Here is a 16,847-nt window from a genome sequence, read left to right as displayed (position 1 = left end):
GGTATATTAGAATTATAGACACAACTTCATGGTGTTAATAGATGAGTACAATGCTAGGTATTAAATCCAAAGATGTGCAGCGCCCTGGTATGTTTTTACAGATATCTGATTTCCGTTGGATTTCCTGAAGTCTTTGCTGTCAGCCACATTTCTGCCCATTGTATTTTGTGCCGCTCACATGGTGGATTTTCCTTCCGTTTCTGATTCCCAGCTTTCCACAGAGCACAAGGAACGGATATGGACACAAATCACAGTTCTGTTCTCTCCATTGCTGGCACCGATTCAACAAGGCTTTCTTAACATTAAGGTTTCACCTAAACGGGCTGGAGAAAAAAGGGAGGACTCGTGCGACAGAATCTGGGGACGAAAATGATATAATGGCAGCTAATTTCATCTACGAACTTTGGTTAGGAAGAAAATCAGTTCCAGTTCTGGTAAGTTTCTGAAAACCATAGGCGTGGTTAGAGAAACTGCAGCACTAGGTTGAGTTACTGGCGCGGCAGAAATACCCCTGAGGGACTTGTCATAAGATTTTTAAAATAATTTTTAGTAAAGTGTATCAAAAAGTGCCCTAAGAATACGATGCGCCATGTCTTTCTCTACAAAGCAAGCCTAAAAATCTGTTAAAGTTTGTATAGCACAGGGATAGACATGAACCCATTGCATCGAAATCGGCTTCTTCGACAAGTAGCGGTATTTGGAAAACTTTTTTAAAACCATTATTATTTATGAAATCTGGGAACTTCTAAATGAAAATTAGTTCATAATCGGCCAACTAGTAAATCGTACATTAAGCATATTAGGTGCTTTAAAAAAAATCTCCTCGATTTTGTAGTCATTTTATAATTCTAAGAACTTTGGTTAAAAGAGAAACTTTGTTTAGTTTTGCTCTGCGGTTATGTCTTGTCTACTTTATCCCCTCCCTTTTCTCCCCCCCAAGTGTTATTGGTAAGTGGGTTCCAAACCCTGTATGAAGCCAGACTGTGACAAAAGTAAGCTGCAATTTACATCTCCGTTTCGATGTTCGAGAAGGCAGCCCAATTCATTGCTGCTTTCATTCACTTAGGTGGGATTCGGTGTGAAATAAATCATGAAGTCTTCAGCTTCCAGAATATCAACGTTCTCCTCCAGGGACTCATTGTGGAACCGGTAAGCTAAGGGTCAACTGCCAAAGACAAGTCTCCCGTACAACATAGTTTATCAGTGTTAGTACTCTCCGAGTACGAATAGCCTGTTCTTCAGATTCTCTCCTGGGTCAACCCTTGACATTGCCAGAATACAGGAATATTTTTTTTTGGAGGGCGAGAGAAACGGGGGTAAATAATTGGGGGAAAAAGAGCTGGGGGGCGGGGTGGTGGGAGGGTGGAGGTGGAAAGGACAACGTGCGCTGGGGAATTTCCTGGTGATAGTGAAAGTGCCAGAAATATATCACTTGCTTCAAGATCCTCAGGGTAGTTTGACTAAAGACGTATGCAAATGAGGATGCTTTAAACCTGAGCAATTGGCAGTGATTGCGAAGTTTCTGGTAAAATAAGGAATACATAAACTGTAACGTTACGATTGTGATCTCTTGAATTCCCCCCCCCCCCCCCCCCCTTAACTAGTTCTTTCTCTCTCTCTCTCTGATATAAGATCTCCGTGGATCTGGATCTTTTGAAGGGTGACAGATTCCCTTTAGACTCCTTATAACCTCCCCTCCCCCCAACACACACACACACGCGTACTACTTTCATTATTCTGGGAATTTGCTGGTAAATGATCAGCTTCTGGAAGAAAATATCGCCGGAATAAATCAGCGTAGTTTTAAGCCATTGTGTTTTTTTTATTAGACCGACAATATTTTGTGTCGAAGTTGAAAGTACAAAAGGAAACTCCAAATTTACACGAGGAGCGTGTTGTGTGTGAGCTGATGAAACATTTCTGTTAAAATGTTACTCTGGCTACATAAACACTTCTCAGTTAGCAATCCTATTATCCCTTGGGCCTGACCTGTGAGGACACATGGCATCGATCTGTGAATTAAAGAAAAACACATGTTTTGTTTCAAAAATTCCTTCGTTTTGCATTATTTTAAAGCTTTTTTTTTACCGCTTAAACAATATGCTGAAACAAAGAAAAATGTGGCTTTGAGATGGAATAGTTTATTTTTTAAAACTCCAAAGTGTACACGGTTTAAAAACTAAAAATATACTGCTGTTTTGGGTATTCGGCTATACATGCTGTTTGGTGGAAAGCTCTTCTTTACAACAAAATGATGATGTGGCACTAAAAACATATACTCACTCTTGAATTGCGTAGTATATCCTTAAGATTTATCGCTATTGTTCAATGCTTAAAACCTGAAGGTGGCGCAAAAGCTCCAGAAACTGTGTGTGTGTGTGTGTGTTTGTGTGAGAGAGACAGACTACAGAAGGGGAATGTGCAGGGCCGGATTTTGTGGTCAGCAGCGTATAAAGGGTTTATACTTGCACTTGTCTATAGACTTTATATGGACTCCAAGTTCCTTTTGAGCTAACCACCGAAAAACCGCACGGTTCTCTGCAGGGGTTCTAGGTCCTTTGTGAACAAGGCAAGCAACTGTGCATCTCCTTAACCAATCAGATAGAAGAATTATCAATAAGCAGCACAGAGAAGAAACCAGGTGGTAATTGTCAGGTACAGGTATTTAATTCTCTGCGTCGGAGACCAGAGAGAAAGAGACAGACTTGAGAGGTATGAGCTGGATTTTGTGGTCAGCAGTGAAGAAATGGCGCTCGCCGCTGACCTCGACAGAAGCTGCACATAAAGATCTAGCGGCTGTGCCCTTCCGGGTGGTTGTTTAAATCTAGCACGAAGTCAAAAGGCTTTCCTGGTGTTCAGCAGCAATGATGTCAGCAAGCAGGGTAAGCAGCCAATCACGTTGGAGTGTGCTCACAGACAGGAAGTTAAGAACATTGATTACCTTTGATTTTTAAGTTGAATTTTCAGATAGAAAAATAAGCAATTATGATTGGATTATGACAGGAAGCTGAAATATCATAAACAATCTTTTTAAAAAATTGATTATTTTAAAAATATGTGGAGATTTTTTTTTAATGGAGAAATTTTCCATTCCACAAATATCAAATTAACTTTTCAGGGCCGATAAGGCTGTTTAACAATAATTATGAAGTTAGTTTGCCACTAAAAACCTAGTTACACCTCATTCAAGAGGGGTAAACTTTTTCAGGAATTTTTACACAAGGAGTGTTGTTACGGCAGGCAGATGGTAAATGCCAAACTGCCCAAATCCCAGAGGGAAGCTTGAAGCAACTGCCACAACTATTTGCAATTTGTACTTATTTCGAGATGCGGACTTTGAATTCAGTAAAAGAAAGCCACCAAGTCTTGTAGGTTTCTTACAAAACTAAGTTAAAGCTTTATTAATTGAAGAAATGATTTTTAAGCATATACATAGACCTAATAATTACAACTATGATAACTTCTAAATCCCCTAATTAATCTAATCTCCAGTATACCTCCATTAAGGCAACAGTAAAACAACATAGATTTAAACAGAACCAGGGAAAGCAAACATTCTGGACAGTCAAATTCAAAATGAATTTTTCTCAGCTTCGGTTCCTTGTAGACAACAGCTTGAGGCTTAGATACTGGAGGCTTTTCACACTTGTTTTAGATCTTTGAATTCTTGCCCTTACACACAGCCTTTTCTCCCTTATGCATATTTTCCCCTTTGAATGCAAATTCCCATTGTTTCACTATGATTTTGGACTTTACCTCTCAAATAATAAAAATCTATCATAGTACCCATTTCACCAGTAATCTTTGGGAAAAATAAAAACACTTGTTCTTAATTTCTCCTGGCTTAGTGGAACATTTCACCCCCCCCCCCCCCCCACCCTCACTTTTGAATTCAAGTTAGTCTGATTTACTTAAAAATGCAAATGTTGCCTTCACACCTCACATTCTAAAACTTTCCCCATGTATATCTATTTAACATTTCAAACCTAACTTATCTTCTGATACACCAAAGCCTTTGGACCAGCTACCTTTAGTTAATTTAAGTCCCACGTGCACACACAGACATAGACACAGACCCCACTATTACTCTACAATAAATTCCAATAACATTATGAAAATTATTGTATCTTCCTGACATAACCCTCCATACAAAAAATGATCTGTCATAATTTGAAAAGATGGTTTCATTTTCTGAACCCATCTTACATTACCTCCATACTTATTGCACTATTACATTACCAGATAAATGCAATAACATAACAACATATTTACAAATCCTTGGTATCAACAGAAATCCTTCCAGTCCAGTGTCCAGGTTTTAAATATCCAATTTTCCCTTTAAGCTTCAAACTCTCGGATAATGCATCTGCAATTAGATTTTCTCGTCCAGCCACATGTATAATCTGTAGATTAAAAGGGTGCAGTAATAAATTCCATCTGAATAGCCTTGCGCTTCTGTCTCAAAATTGGTCCAAAAACTTTTAAAGGATTGTGGTATAAACAATCATTTCTGAAATTGTTTGCAATGTAAATTTCAAAATACTACAATGCTGAACCAACCCCAAAGTCTCCTTTTCATTCGTTGAATGTCTGCTCTATTGGACATTCAACTTGGGTGGAAAATACCCAATTGGATTTTCAATTCCAGTGTCATTTATTTGTAACAGCACAGCCCCAATGTCTATATTGCTTGTGTCAACAGCCAACTTAAATTGCTTGGCATAATTGGGCACTGCCAAAACTGGTGTTGTAGTTAATACAGTTTTCAAACTGTTAAATGCCTTCTGACACCCCTGTGTCCATTGAAACTTCTTGTTCTTTTTTAATAGTTCAGTCAATGGAGAAACCACACGGCTAAAATTTGATACAAAGTTCTGATAAACCCACTCATGCTCAGAAATCTCAAAACTTCTCATTTTGTTGTGGGCACTGAGAAATCCATGATAGCTTTGACTTTCACATCTCTTGGAGCCACCTTACCATGTCCAATGGCTTTTGTAACGCGCTTTTGCAAAATCACTTTTAGCCAAGTTCACCACCAAATTAACTTATTATAATCGAGTAAATAATTCTTCTTAATATTGTAAATGGTCCTCTCACCATAAACTAGTTCAAAAGGACTAAAACCAGTCGATGCATTAGGAGTATCCCTAATGGTAAATAACAAGAATGGAATCCCCTATCCAAATCCCGTGGACATTCCTGACTATACGCCCTCATTATAGTTTTTAAAGTTTGATGCCATCTTTCCAAAGGCCCTTGTGACTCAGGATGCAACTAAGCTGTTGACTTAAATTGTTTTATCTCCAAACTGTTCAATATTTCCTTAAACAGCTATGACGTGAAATTTGAACCCTGATCTGATAGCATTTCTTTAGGTGAACCTTGGGCAGAAAATTATGCTCGGCGGGCACGCACACACGACCTGGCCAAGCGTAAAATGATGCGCGTTGATGTCAGCCGAGCATGTTGACATCAATGCACAGTCGTGCCAGAGCCGGCAGTGCCCCCGCCAACAATTAAAGGCCTATTAAGGCTATTAAAAAGTTAATTAAATTCAAATTTACACTGCTTGTCCCTTAACAATTCCGGGAAGGCGAAAATGCCAAATGGCTTTTACGTTTTTTTAGGAAACCTCATCCACAGCGGGATGAGGTTTCCTAAATCAAATAAAAATTACATAAAAATTTTACACGTGAATTAAAAACATGTCCCTGCTCATGTAACAGAGTCACACGAGGGGACCTGTTTCATAACATTTATAAGATCTTTACTTCTTTATGCGAAATCAGTTCATCTCCCTGAGGCAGCTCCCTGCACACGTGTGAAGGTTGCGCTCCCACTCTTCCTCCCATACAGGCAGTGCTTGGCACTGCTCACATTTCACACTGGGCAGGCCTTAGTTGGCCCGCCAGCATAAAATTGCCTTCCGGGCCCGATTGCGGGCAGCAGTCAGTTTCCCGACTGCCCCTGCCAAATCCGCAAGCCAAGAGCAAAATTCTGCCCCATATCTTGTAAAAAAATTTAGTCAACTCTTCCACAATTTTCTTTGTAATAGTTCTCAAAAGTATTGCTTCAGGAAAACTGGTAGACACATCCATTATTGTCAGTAAGTACTGATTTCCACTTTTAGTCGTAGGGAGGGGTTCCTCACAATCAACCATAACCCTTGTAAAAGGGTCTTCAAACGCTGAAATGGGAAGTAAAGATACCGGATTAATCACTGTAAGTGGTTTCCCTATCACCTGACATGTGTGACATGTTCTTCAGAATTTGCCTACATCCCCATGCAGTCCAGACACATAAAAATGTTTTTGTATTTTTGTCTGTGGCTTTCTAATTCCTAAATGTCCCCCCATTGGAATTTCATGAGCTATCCTCAGAATTTCATTTCTATATCCAAATGGAATTACAATCTGATGCACCTCCCTCCAGCTTTCATTTGCTGGAGCATGATAAGGGCTCTATTTTCTCATTAAAATATTACCCTTAAAGTAATACCATTCTGGAATACATTTTCTGGGTAAGCTGTCTGATATAACTGTTATATTGGGAATCATTTTTCTGTAAATCTAATAACTGTCTTGAGTAAAATCCTCAAGTGCATTGTCTTCCAGTCTTTCTTCTTGAACAACTTTATCAAACACAAAGGCAGCTAATTAGACTTCCACACCTCCTCTCTGTCCTTGAACTTGCTGTTCTTCTTGTTTCAACCTATGAGCCTGTGATCTTGTTATCACACAATCTGCAAACAATCCAGGATGCTTTCTCTGCAACATTTCTGTTGAAAACACTTCTACAGGCTGCTTAACTACCATAGGCACCTGTGATCCAGCTATATCATTACCCAGAATAAATTTAACCACTGTAATGGGCAAATTTTCCACTACTGCAACAATCACCTCACCTGTTTTCCATTTACTCTTTAAATTTACCTTCCACAACGGAATAGGTTTAGCATCTCCATGAACCCTATTTATTATCACCTGTTCCTGAAATACTCCCTCTGAACAACAAATGCCACTATCCCACAACATTAAAAATTGACTAGCCCCTGTGTCTCTTAAAATTTTAACATCTTTACCTACTCCACCCTATATACATGGAAAGACTTCCCCTTCACATACAAAATATTTAAACATTTCTGCAACCTGCTCCTCAGAATCCTCTTGGCTAAATTGTGAACACATTTCTACGTCTTTAACTATCCTGTTTCTTCCTGTTTTACCTGTACACAAACCAGGTTTTCCCTGCGCCTGAACCTCAGAACCCACAGTACCTTCCGTTTTATTCTGAGTAAAACTTCCTGGGAATTTCAACCTACTCCTCTTCCCTGACTTTCACCTTCCCATTTTCTATCCTCTGATTTAAAAGGGTGATGAATAAAAGGTTTAGCTCTATGAACTAACTCATAATCATCAGCTATCTCTGCTACTTGTCTTGCTGTTTGCACCCTCTGTTCCTCCACATGAGCTCTCACTACTGAAGGAATTGAATCTTTAAAGTCTTCCAAAAGAATTACCTCTCTAAGAGCTGCATATGTAGTCTCTATCTTTAAAGCCTGTATCCACCAGTAAAAATTACTTTGTTTTTCTCTCTCAATATAAGTTTGCCCAGGCTGTTTTCTGTTATTCCTAAATTTCTGACTGTATGCCTCAAGAACCAACTCATATGCACTCAGGTTCACCGACATTTCTTCTGACAGTGAAGCATAAACCTCATGTGCTCTACCTACCAACCTGGATTGTAACAACAACGTCCAGTCTTCCTATGGCCATTTGACCTGTTTAGCTATCTTCTCAAATGAAATAAAGAATGCTTCAACATCTATTTCCTCAAACTTTGGAAGAGCTTGTACAAATTTAAACATCTCCCCACTGGGTTCTGATCTGGAAATAAGTCCTTCCTCATCTATGGCATCTCTTTTTTAACTGCCAAAATTTTAAGCTGGAATTCTCTCTCTCTCTCTTTTCTCCTTTTCTAGGCTCGCTATTTCTAATTCCCTTTCCTGTTTTCTTTCTCTCGCCTCCCTTTCTGCCTATTCCCTTCGAAATGCTCTTTTCTTATTATTTTTCTTATGCCTCTATTTCAAGTTTTTTCTGTTCCTTTGCTTGTTCAAGTTCATGCGTCTTCATTTGTAACTGAATTTGAGCCCATTCCAAAGACCCACCCCTTGGAGAACTCAGTCCTATTAGGTCTTCCTCCCAATTTCAAATGCTGTGCTCTACCTTCAATTATGCCTGATCTCCTTACCGCTGCAGGTAATCCCCATTGTAATTTATCTGCCAGTTCCATTAACTTAAGTTCACTTACCTTTTGTAAACCAGCCAAAGTTATAACTTCAGCTCCCAGACAAGTCTTAGCAACTGCCAAAGCCATATTGCAGTCTCACCACTTTAGGAAAAAAAAGTCCTCACACCAACTCCTGAATTCAAAGTGCTTCTTGTACCCGTAACTTTAAGATTCACCAACTCAAAACCAATTAAGGAATCTCAAATATGTCCCGCAAAGAGCCCCCAATTTCAGTTATGGCAGGCGAATGGTAATGGCCAAGCTGCCCAAATCCCAGAGGGAAACTTGAAGCAGCTGCCACAACTATTTGCAATTTGTACTCATTTCGAGATGTGGGCTTTGAATTTAGTAGGAGAAGGCCAACAAGTCTTATAGGTTTCTTACAAAACTAAGTTAAAGCTTTATTAATGGAAGAAATTCGTTTAAGCACATACATAGACCTACAAATTACCACTACAATGACTTCTAAATCCCCTAATTAATCTAACCCCCAGTTACACCTCTGTTAAGGCAACAGTAAAACAATATAGATTTAAACAGACCCAGCGAAGCACACACCTTAGACGGTCAAATTCAAAATGAGTTTTTCTCAGCTTTGGTTCCTTGTAGACAGCAGCTTGAGGCATAGATGCTGGAGGCTTTTCACACCTGTTTTAGATCTTAGAATGCCTGCCCTTAAACACAGCCTTCTCTCCTTTATACATATTTTCCCTTTCGAATGCAAATTCCCATTGTTTCACTATGTCTTTGGGCTTTACCTTTCTAATAGTAAAAATCTATAATAGTACCCATTTTACCAGCAATCCTTGGGGAAAAATAAACACACTGTTTATCAAATAAAAGCAAAATACTGCAGATGCTGGAAATCTAGAATAAAAACAAAAATACCTGGAAAAACTCAGCAGGTCTGACAACATCTGCGGAGAGGAATACGGTTGATGTTTCGAGTCCGTATGACCCTTCATCAGGATGTGGTTGTATTGGAGGCGGTTCAGAGGAGGTTCACTAGATTGTTTCCAGAGATGCGGGGCTTGTCTTATGAGGAGAGATTGAGCAGTTCAGGCCTATACTTGCTAGCATTTAGAAGGATGAGAGGAGATCTAACTGAGGTATATAAGATGCTAAAGGGGATAGACAAAGTCGACGTGGAGCAGATGTTTCCCCTTGTGGAGCATTCTAGAGTGAGGGGCCATATTTTTAGGCTAAGGGGTGGTAGATTTAAATCAGAGATGAGGGGCAGAATTTTGCCATCAGTGAGCAGGGGGTGGGGCCCGCTGGCCGACACGTAAAATGATGCTCGGTGATGTTGGGCAGAACCCCCGACGTCACCGCGCCCCATTTACATTTTCAGGAGGGTGGGGGCGCAGCAAAATCAGCTGTGTGCCTGCCAACCTGTCAATGGCCAATTGAGGCCATTGACAGGGTCATTAAAACAATTAAAGGACCTGCCCGCCCAAAGTTAATGTTGGCGGGTCGGCCAGGAGCCCCGGCGGCAACTACATAAAATATGAAACCTCATCCACCGGCGGGATGAGGTTTCATGTAGGGTTTTAAAAAGTTTAATAAAGTTATTCTGTAAATTATGAACATGTCCCATCATGAGGGTGACATGTAAGGGAATTTTTTTCCCCCTATTTTTCATATTTTTCAAAGTGAGAGCGATCTCCCTGAGGCAGCACTTAGCCTCAGGGAGATGTGCGCTCTATCATGCGCATGTGCGAAAGAGTGCACTCTCGCTTTTGGGGAATCCTCCTCGCCCGCACAGGGAGTGCATAGCGCTTCCCGCCGGACGTCACGCTGGGCGGCCCTTAATTGGCCCACTCACGTAAAATGGCGTCGGGGCCTGCTTCTCCGGCAGGGATCGGCTCCCCACCCGCCGGACATTGGGTCAGGCCCGACCGCCCGGCAGGCAGAAAATTCTGCCTGAGGGGAAATTACTTTTCTCGAAGGGTCACGAATCTGTGGAATTCACTACCTCAGAGTGCAGTGGATGCCAGGACACTGAATAAATTTAAGGAGGAGATAGATAGGTTTTTAATTAGTAACAGGTTGAAAGGTTACAGGGAGAGGGCGGGAAATTGGAGTTGAGCTGAAATGAGATCAGCCATGATTGTATTGAATGGCGGGGCAGGCTCCAGGGGCTGAATTGCCTACTCCTGCTCCTAATTCTTATCTTCTTATCTTATCATCAGAATTAAGGAAATAGAGAAATGGGATGAAATATAAGCTGGTAGAGGGTGGTGGGACAGGTAGAGCTCTATAGGGGGCCAGTGATAGGTGAAGGCGAAGAAGAGATTGCCAAAGATGTCATAGACAAAAGGACAAAGGGGTGCTGATGGTGGTGATATTATCTAAGGAATGTGCTTTTGGGGACATTAAGTATAGCAAGCAGGACAACTAGTGGCAAATGGCCCTAGTGGGGGTGGGGTGGGGGGAAGGGATCAAAATGGGCTAAAAAGTGGAGATAAAACAATAGATCGAAATAAATTTAAAAATAGGTGGGAAAAGAAAATATACATTTGTAAAAAAATTATAAATTATTGGAAGAAGGGGGATCGGAAAGGGGGTGGGGATGTAGGAGAGAGTTCATGATCTGAAATTGTTGAACTCAATATTAAGTTCAGAAGGCTGTAAAGTGCCTGGTCGGAAGGTGAGGTGCTGTTCCTCCAGTTTGCATTGAGCTTCACTGGATCATTGCAGCAGGCCAAGGATGGACATGTGGGCATGAGAGCAGGGTGGTGTGTTGAAATGGCAAGCAACAGGGAGGTCTAGGTCATGCTTGTGGACAGACCAAAGGTGTTCCGCAAAGCGACCATCCAGTCTGCGTTTGGTCTCTCCAATGTAGAGCAGACCACACTGGGAGCAGCGAATGCAGTAGACTAAATTGAGGGAAGTGCAAGTGAAGTGCTGCTTCACTTGAAAGGAATGTTTGGGCCCTTGGACGGTGAGGAGTGGTGAAGTAAAGGGGCAGGTGTTGCACCTTCTGCGGTTGCATGGGAAGGTGCCATGGGAGGGGGTTGAGGTGTAGGGGGTGATGGAGGAGTGAACCAGGGTGTCCCGGAGGGAACAATCCCAGCTGAAAGCTGCCAGGGGGGTGAAGGGAGGATGTGTTTGGTGGTGGCATCATGCTGGAGTTGGTGGAAATGGCAGAGGATGATCCTTTGAACGCGGAGGCTGGTGGGGTGATTAGTGAGACAAGGGGGACCCTATCATGGTTCTGGGAGGGAGAGGAAGGTGTGAGGGCGGATGCGCGGGAGCTGGGTCAGACACGGTTGAGGGCCCTGTCAACACTGTTTCTTAACTTGTCCTAGCTAAATGGAACATTTCACCCCTCTTTTGAATTCAAGCTGATCTGGTTTATTTAAAAATGAAAATGTTCCTTCACAACTCATGTTTGCTTCACACACACAATTTCTAAAACTTTCCCCATGTTTACTTATTTAACATTTCAAACCTAGTTTATCTTCAGGTATATCAAAGTCTTCAGACCAGCTGCCTTTAATTCAGTTAAGTCCCACATACACACACAGACATAGACACAGACCCCATTATTACTCTACAATAAATTCCAATAACATTATGAAAATTATTGTATCTTCCAGACACTATCATTGTAAAAGTGAAAGTTCTTGCCAGTTCACTGATGGTTTAGGGATTGCATTCTGGGCAGACCTCAAGAGAACACTCTCTGGAGGAGTGTGGTATCAATGACAGTAACTTCTGGACCTGAATTTTTCAGGCGGCGGGTGGGCTTGGCAGGTGCAGGTGGGGGTGGTTGTGGAGCCGATTGCCACCTATGATTGGGTCTGCGCTGCCATTTTACACAGGCGGGGGCTAATTAAGGTCTGCCCAGCGTAAGACGTGAGCCGTAGCGCTCAGCCCTACCTGTGTGGGCGGGGGAGGAGAGAGAGTTAGGGCCAGTGCTCTTTTGCCTGATATCTGACTTATCCTGCACACAGGCAGACTCCTGAAGTTGCTGTCAGCTTCATTGGAGAAATGACAGTGAACGCTGATAGATTTGACAACATTACCACTGCAAAATCTGGGGCATTTGTGTATTGTGAAAATTGTGGTTGCTTTTTTTGAAAACTTTGATCTAAATAGTTAAATATCAATCACAAGAATCACATTTTACTAATATTAATGGTGTGAAAATTCCAAATTATCTGGATATTATTGGACCAGAATTTACAGTCAAAATTATGGTGAAGCCATTGGTGCTCCTTGTCACTCAGGCACAAATGGTACAGTAACTTCAGGTGAGGGGCAGGTGCTTGTATACATGCGGATATTCAAAAGTTGCTGGCTGCATCAACTTTGTGGAAATAACATCTTGCTATCTGTCTCACCATCGAAATATACTGAATGATGTAAAACTCTTGTAACAGTGCAGTAAATGCAAACTAAACTTGCCGCAGAAAGTTAAATCTTGTAATTTCATGTTTAAGTACCTTTTTAGTGATGTGATAAATGTTAATTATTGCAAATCAATCCCGCTGGTATTTAAAGTTAACTTGAACTTGTAGTGAGATAGGGAGGAGATTTTGGGGCAATTTGCACTGCTCTGCTGTTAGGTTTGTGAAAATGGTAGCTTGCACTTAACCTCCCTATGAGTTTCATGAAGTTGCTGCATTTGCACTTTACGTAAACTCACCTCTGAATGTTAAACCTCGTAATCATCAATTAAGTATTCTTTTAACAACATGTTAATTGGTAATGACCACCAATCAACCTTGATGGCCCAGAAGGTGAACAATTATAAGAGTGGTGTCTCAGGCCTTCAGGTTTTAATTGTTGCTGGAGAGTTTAACAATTGTGCAAAAATATTTTCCTTGCTGTCTCATTCATCTTCCTTGTAATCCAATCTTTTTCCTCTTTATTTCTTTTTTTGTACCTGATTTGACATTGAATTCACCCATTTTAATTTAAACTTCCTTCTCAGCCATGGCGTTGTTAATTTCACAAACCTTCAATTTGATTGGTTAAGGAGATACACAGTTACCCTGTTCACTCCGTTCCCTGTTGCTCTTGCTGTGCCATTATCAGTTTGCATGTTTAGCAATTTTACACGCAAAAATGTAAAAACTTAACTCTGCAAGGGCAAGACTAATGATAATAGCCGTTAAATGCCTTCAGCAAAAAAATTATGGCCTGTTGACATTCCAATAAGTGAGCTGATAGGAATTCCTTTATTAGTTGAATGAATAATTACAATTTGAACCAAGTAAAAAAAGATTTAAGATAAAGGTGAAGGTTTCCAAAGTCTTTAAACAGACATTTTTGGATGCTGAATTATAAGCCAAGTTGTTTACAGTGCATAAAATCATAGAGTTGGAGTCATACCCAGCACAATGGAGGATGGTTGTGGTTGTTGGAGGTCAATCATTTCTGTCCTGGGCTGTCGATGCAGGAGTTCCTCAGGGTAGTGTCTTAGGTCCAACCATCTTCATGTGTTTCATCAATGACCTTCCCTCCAACATAAGGTCAGAGTGGGGATGTTCACTAATGATTGCACAATGTTCAGCACCATTTGTGGCTCCTCAGATACTGAAGCAGTCCATGTCCAGATGCAGTAAGACCTAGACAGTATCCAGGCTTGGGCTGACAAGTGGCAAGTAACATTTGCACCACACAAGTGTCAGGCAATGACCATCTCAAACAAGAGAAAGTCTAATCATCTCCCTTTGACATTCAATGGCATTACCAACTCTGAACCCTTCACTGTCAACAACCTGGGGCTACCATTGACCAGAAACTCAACTGGACCAGCCATATAAGATGGCTACAAGAGCAGGTCAAAGTCTGGGAATCCTGTGGTGAGTAACTCACCTCCTGACTCCCCAAAGCCTGTCTGCCATCTACAAGGCACAAGTCAGAAGTGTGATAGAATACTCTGCATTTGCCTGGATGAGTGTAGCTCCAACACTCAAGAAGCTTGACACCACCTAGAACAAAGCAGCCCACTTGATTGGCACCACATCCACAAACATTCACTCCCTCCATCACCGACACACAGGGGCAGCAGTGTGTACCATCTACAAGATGCAATGCAGAAACTCACAAAGGCTCCTTTGACAGCACCTTCCAAACCCACAATCTCTACCACCTAGAAAGAAAAGGGCAGCAGGTACATGGGAACACCTGCAAGTTCCCCTTCAAACCACACACCATTCAGATATGGAACTATAATGCTGTTGCTTCACTGTCGTTGGGTCAAAATCCTGGAACTCCCTTTCTAACAGCACTGTGGGTGTTCCTACAACACATGGATTGCAGTGATTCAAAAAGGCAGCTCACTACCACCTTCTCAAGGGCAGTTAGGGATGGACAATGAACGCTGGCCTAGCCAGCAAGATCCAAATCCCCTGAATGAATAAAAAAACATCATTTTTTCCAAAGAAAAACTGAAATTTGTGCTACACCTCATTGAGGTTAAAGCAAATTATGGTGAATGCTACTGTTAATAGAATTTTTTTGATCTATTAATAAATAATAAATAGTCCAAAAAAAACAAAAGGACAATGACTTACTTTAAAATCCTAAACATTTGGTTAATGGATTTATATTATATCTAACTGTAAAAAAAATATACATTTTCAGGCAAGGCAGCAGTATTGAATATTATGGATATAACATATTAAGCTTAGAGCCAAATTATTAGTTGACTGATGACTTTCCAAGATTTATTAGTCTTTTTCTAGTGTGATTCCATTTTATCCATCACTGTTCTTGGTTATGATTTCCTCGGTCCTAGTGACCATGTGATAACAAACCTGTAGGCATTCCTAGGTGTCAGCTATGGTTCAGTTGATAGCAGTCTCACTTCTGCATAAGAAGATTCTGAATTCAAGCCCCACTCCAGAAGCTTGAGTCCAGAAATTTAGGCTAACACTCCAGTGCAGTACTGAGAGTTTGAATATGCATACATATAAATATTCCATCTGACCAAGGGATATTACCATAAATTGTATAAGACATCCCCATTTTTATGGGCCAAAAGTCATATTTTTGCATGTACTTGGCATAGAAGTCCACCCTCTTTTCAGCCATGACATGCTATAGTAGTCAGCCTCAATGTTTCTCCCCACAAATGCATGTTTTACTTATCAGTCCCTTATAAATGGGTATCAGGGATCAAGCAGGCAATATGATTGTGTTACGAAGCTGCATGGGAGTTTAAAACGTGCCTACCCTTTGTGTTAGAGGCAGATCACATTTCAAAATGGCAACCACCCACACTCATGCCAGCCATTCACTTTTATTTTCGGTGTATAAGTCAAATCCTTTTTGGAGGAACTTTGAGGCTTCAAATGTCTACTTATACACCGACATCTATGGTACATAATTAAGTGTATTCAAATTATGTGAATGCAATGTTCCATTGCAGCAATATTTATCATACCAAAATTTTAAATGATAATAAAAATACATACTTTTATGTAGTCTGCCTTAGGAGTACTCAACTAGCTTGTAGTTAGTGAATCATTATAAGAAAGTATAAAAAATAAAAGAAACACTAAAACACAAAGATGAAGAATTATAACAGACAAGCTACAAGTTTTGTTGTTGTCATTAGAGAAAGTTCCACAATGCTGAAAAAATTATTAACAAGTAATTCTTTGCTAAATATTCAAAGCAATACAGAATGCTGCTGTCAGAAAACACTAATGTTTCATGAGATATTTTTAGTAAAAATTTCTTTCGTTACCAAAAAAGTTTCCGCAGAAACATCATGCAGGATGCGTGGGCTGTGCAATTGTTCACAACTTCTTGACACTGGTTGCATATTTCATGAAAACTGCTGTTTGTGCAACCTGATGTTTTCTAATGAGTGTAGCTTAAGTTTAATTATTCTAACATGTGAAGGACATTCTGACTTCATGGAAATCTTCAGTCCAGTGAAAATTGAACGTAGACCCAAGATCATTATTAATCCTTTCATGCTGTTTCTTTATGTCCTTCCTGACTGCATTTGAACAGCATTTGTTGGGGTTGCATTGCCTGCCTGCACCCTTGCCCCAGCTCATTTTGCTGATGAAAAGCTCATCATGCTGTTGTTACCTTTAGGCTTGACTGTTCTCATGCATACTTGGCTGGCCTCCCACATTCCATCCTCCATAACCTTGAGGTTGTCCAGAACTCTGCTGCCCATATCCTTACTCACACCAGGTTCCATTCACCAATCCCTCCTGTGCGTGCTGAGCTACTTTGTTTCCCGTTTTAGCAATTATTTGATTTTAAAATCTCATCCTTGTTTTCAAATCTCTCCAAGGCATCACCCCTCCTTATCTCTGTAATCTCTTCCACTCTGAGATTTCTGCACCCCATCGATTCTGGCCTCCGTCCTCGATTTTCATTGCTCCTCCAATGTTGATCATGCCTTTAGCTGCTGAGGCCCTAAGCTGTGAAATTTCCTTCCTACACCTCTAAACTTCTCTATTCTTTTTTCCTCAAAGACATTCCTTAAAACCTGCCTCTTTGACTAAGCCTTTGGCCATCTGCCCTAATAACTGCTGTGTGGCTCAATGTCAAGTTTTGCTTTATAAGCTCCATTA

General features: G+C 40.8%; 1 protein-coding gene across 1 annotated transcript in view; it reads left to right on the top strand.

Moving 5' to 3' along the window:
• Positions 1-229: 229 nt before the first annotated feature.
• LOC121278775 (arf-GAP with SH3 domain, ANK repeat and PH domain-containing protein 1-like) overlaps positions 230-16,847 on the top strand; it is a 393,348-nt gene continuing 376,730 nt past the window's right edge. The window contains exons 1-2 of the mRNA XM_041189209.1: positions 230-434; positions 1,067-1,149. Of these exons, the coding sequence (XP_041045143.1) occupies positions 1,091-1,149 (59 nt within the window). The 5' untranslated portion in view covers positions 230-434; positions 1,067-1,090. The remainder of the gene's footprint in view (positions 435-1,066; positions 1,150-16,847) is intronic.

Source organism: Carcharodon carcharias, chromosome 6, assembly GCF_017639515.1.
Source record: "Carcharodon carcharias isolate sCarCar2 chromosome 6, sCarCar2.pri, whole genome shotgun sequence".
Lineage (NCBI taxonomy): Eukaryota > Metazoa > Chordata > Chondrichthyes > Lamniformes > Lamnidae > Carcharodon > Carcharodon carcharias.
This window is presented reverse-complemented; position numbering and strand designations above follow the sequence as displayed.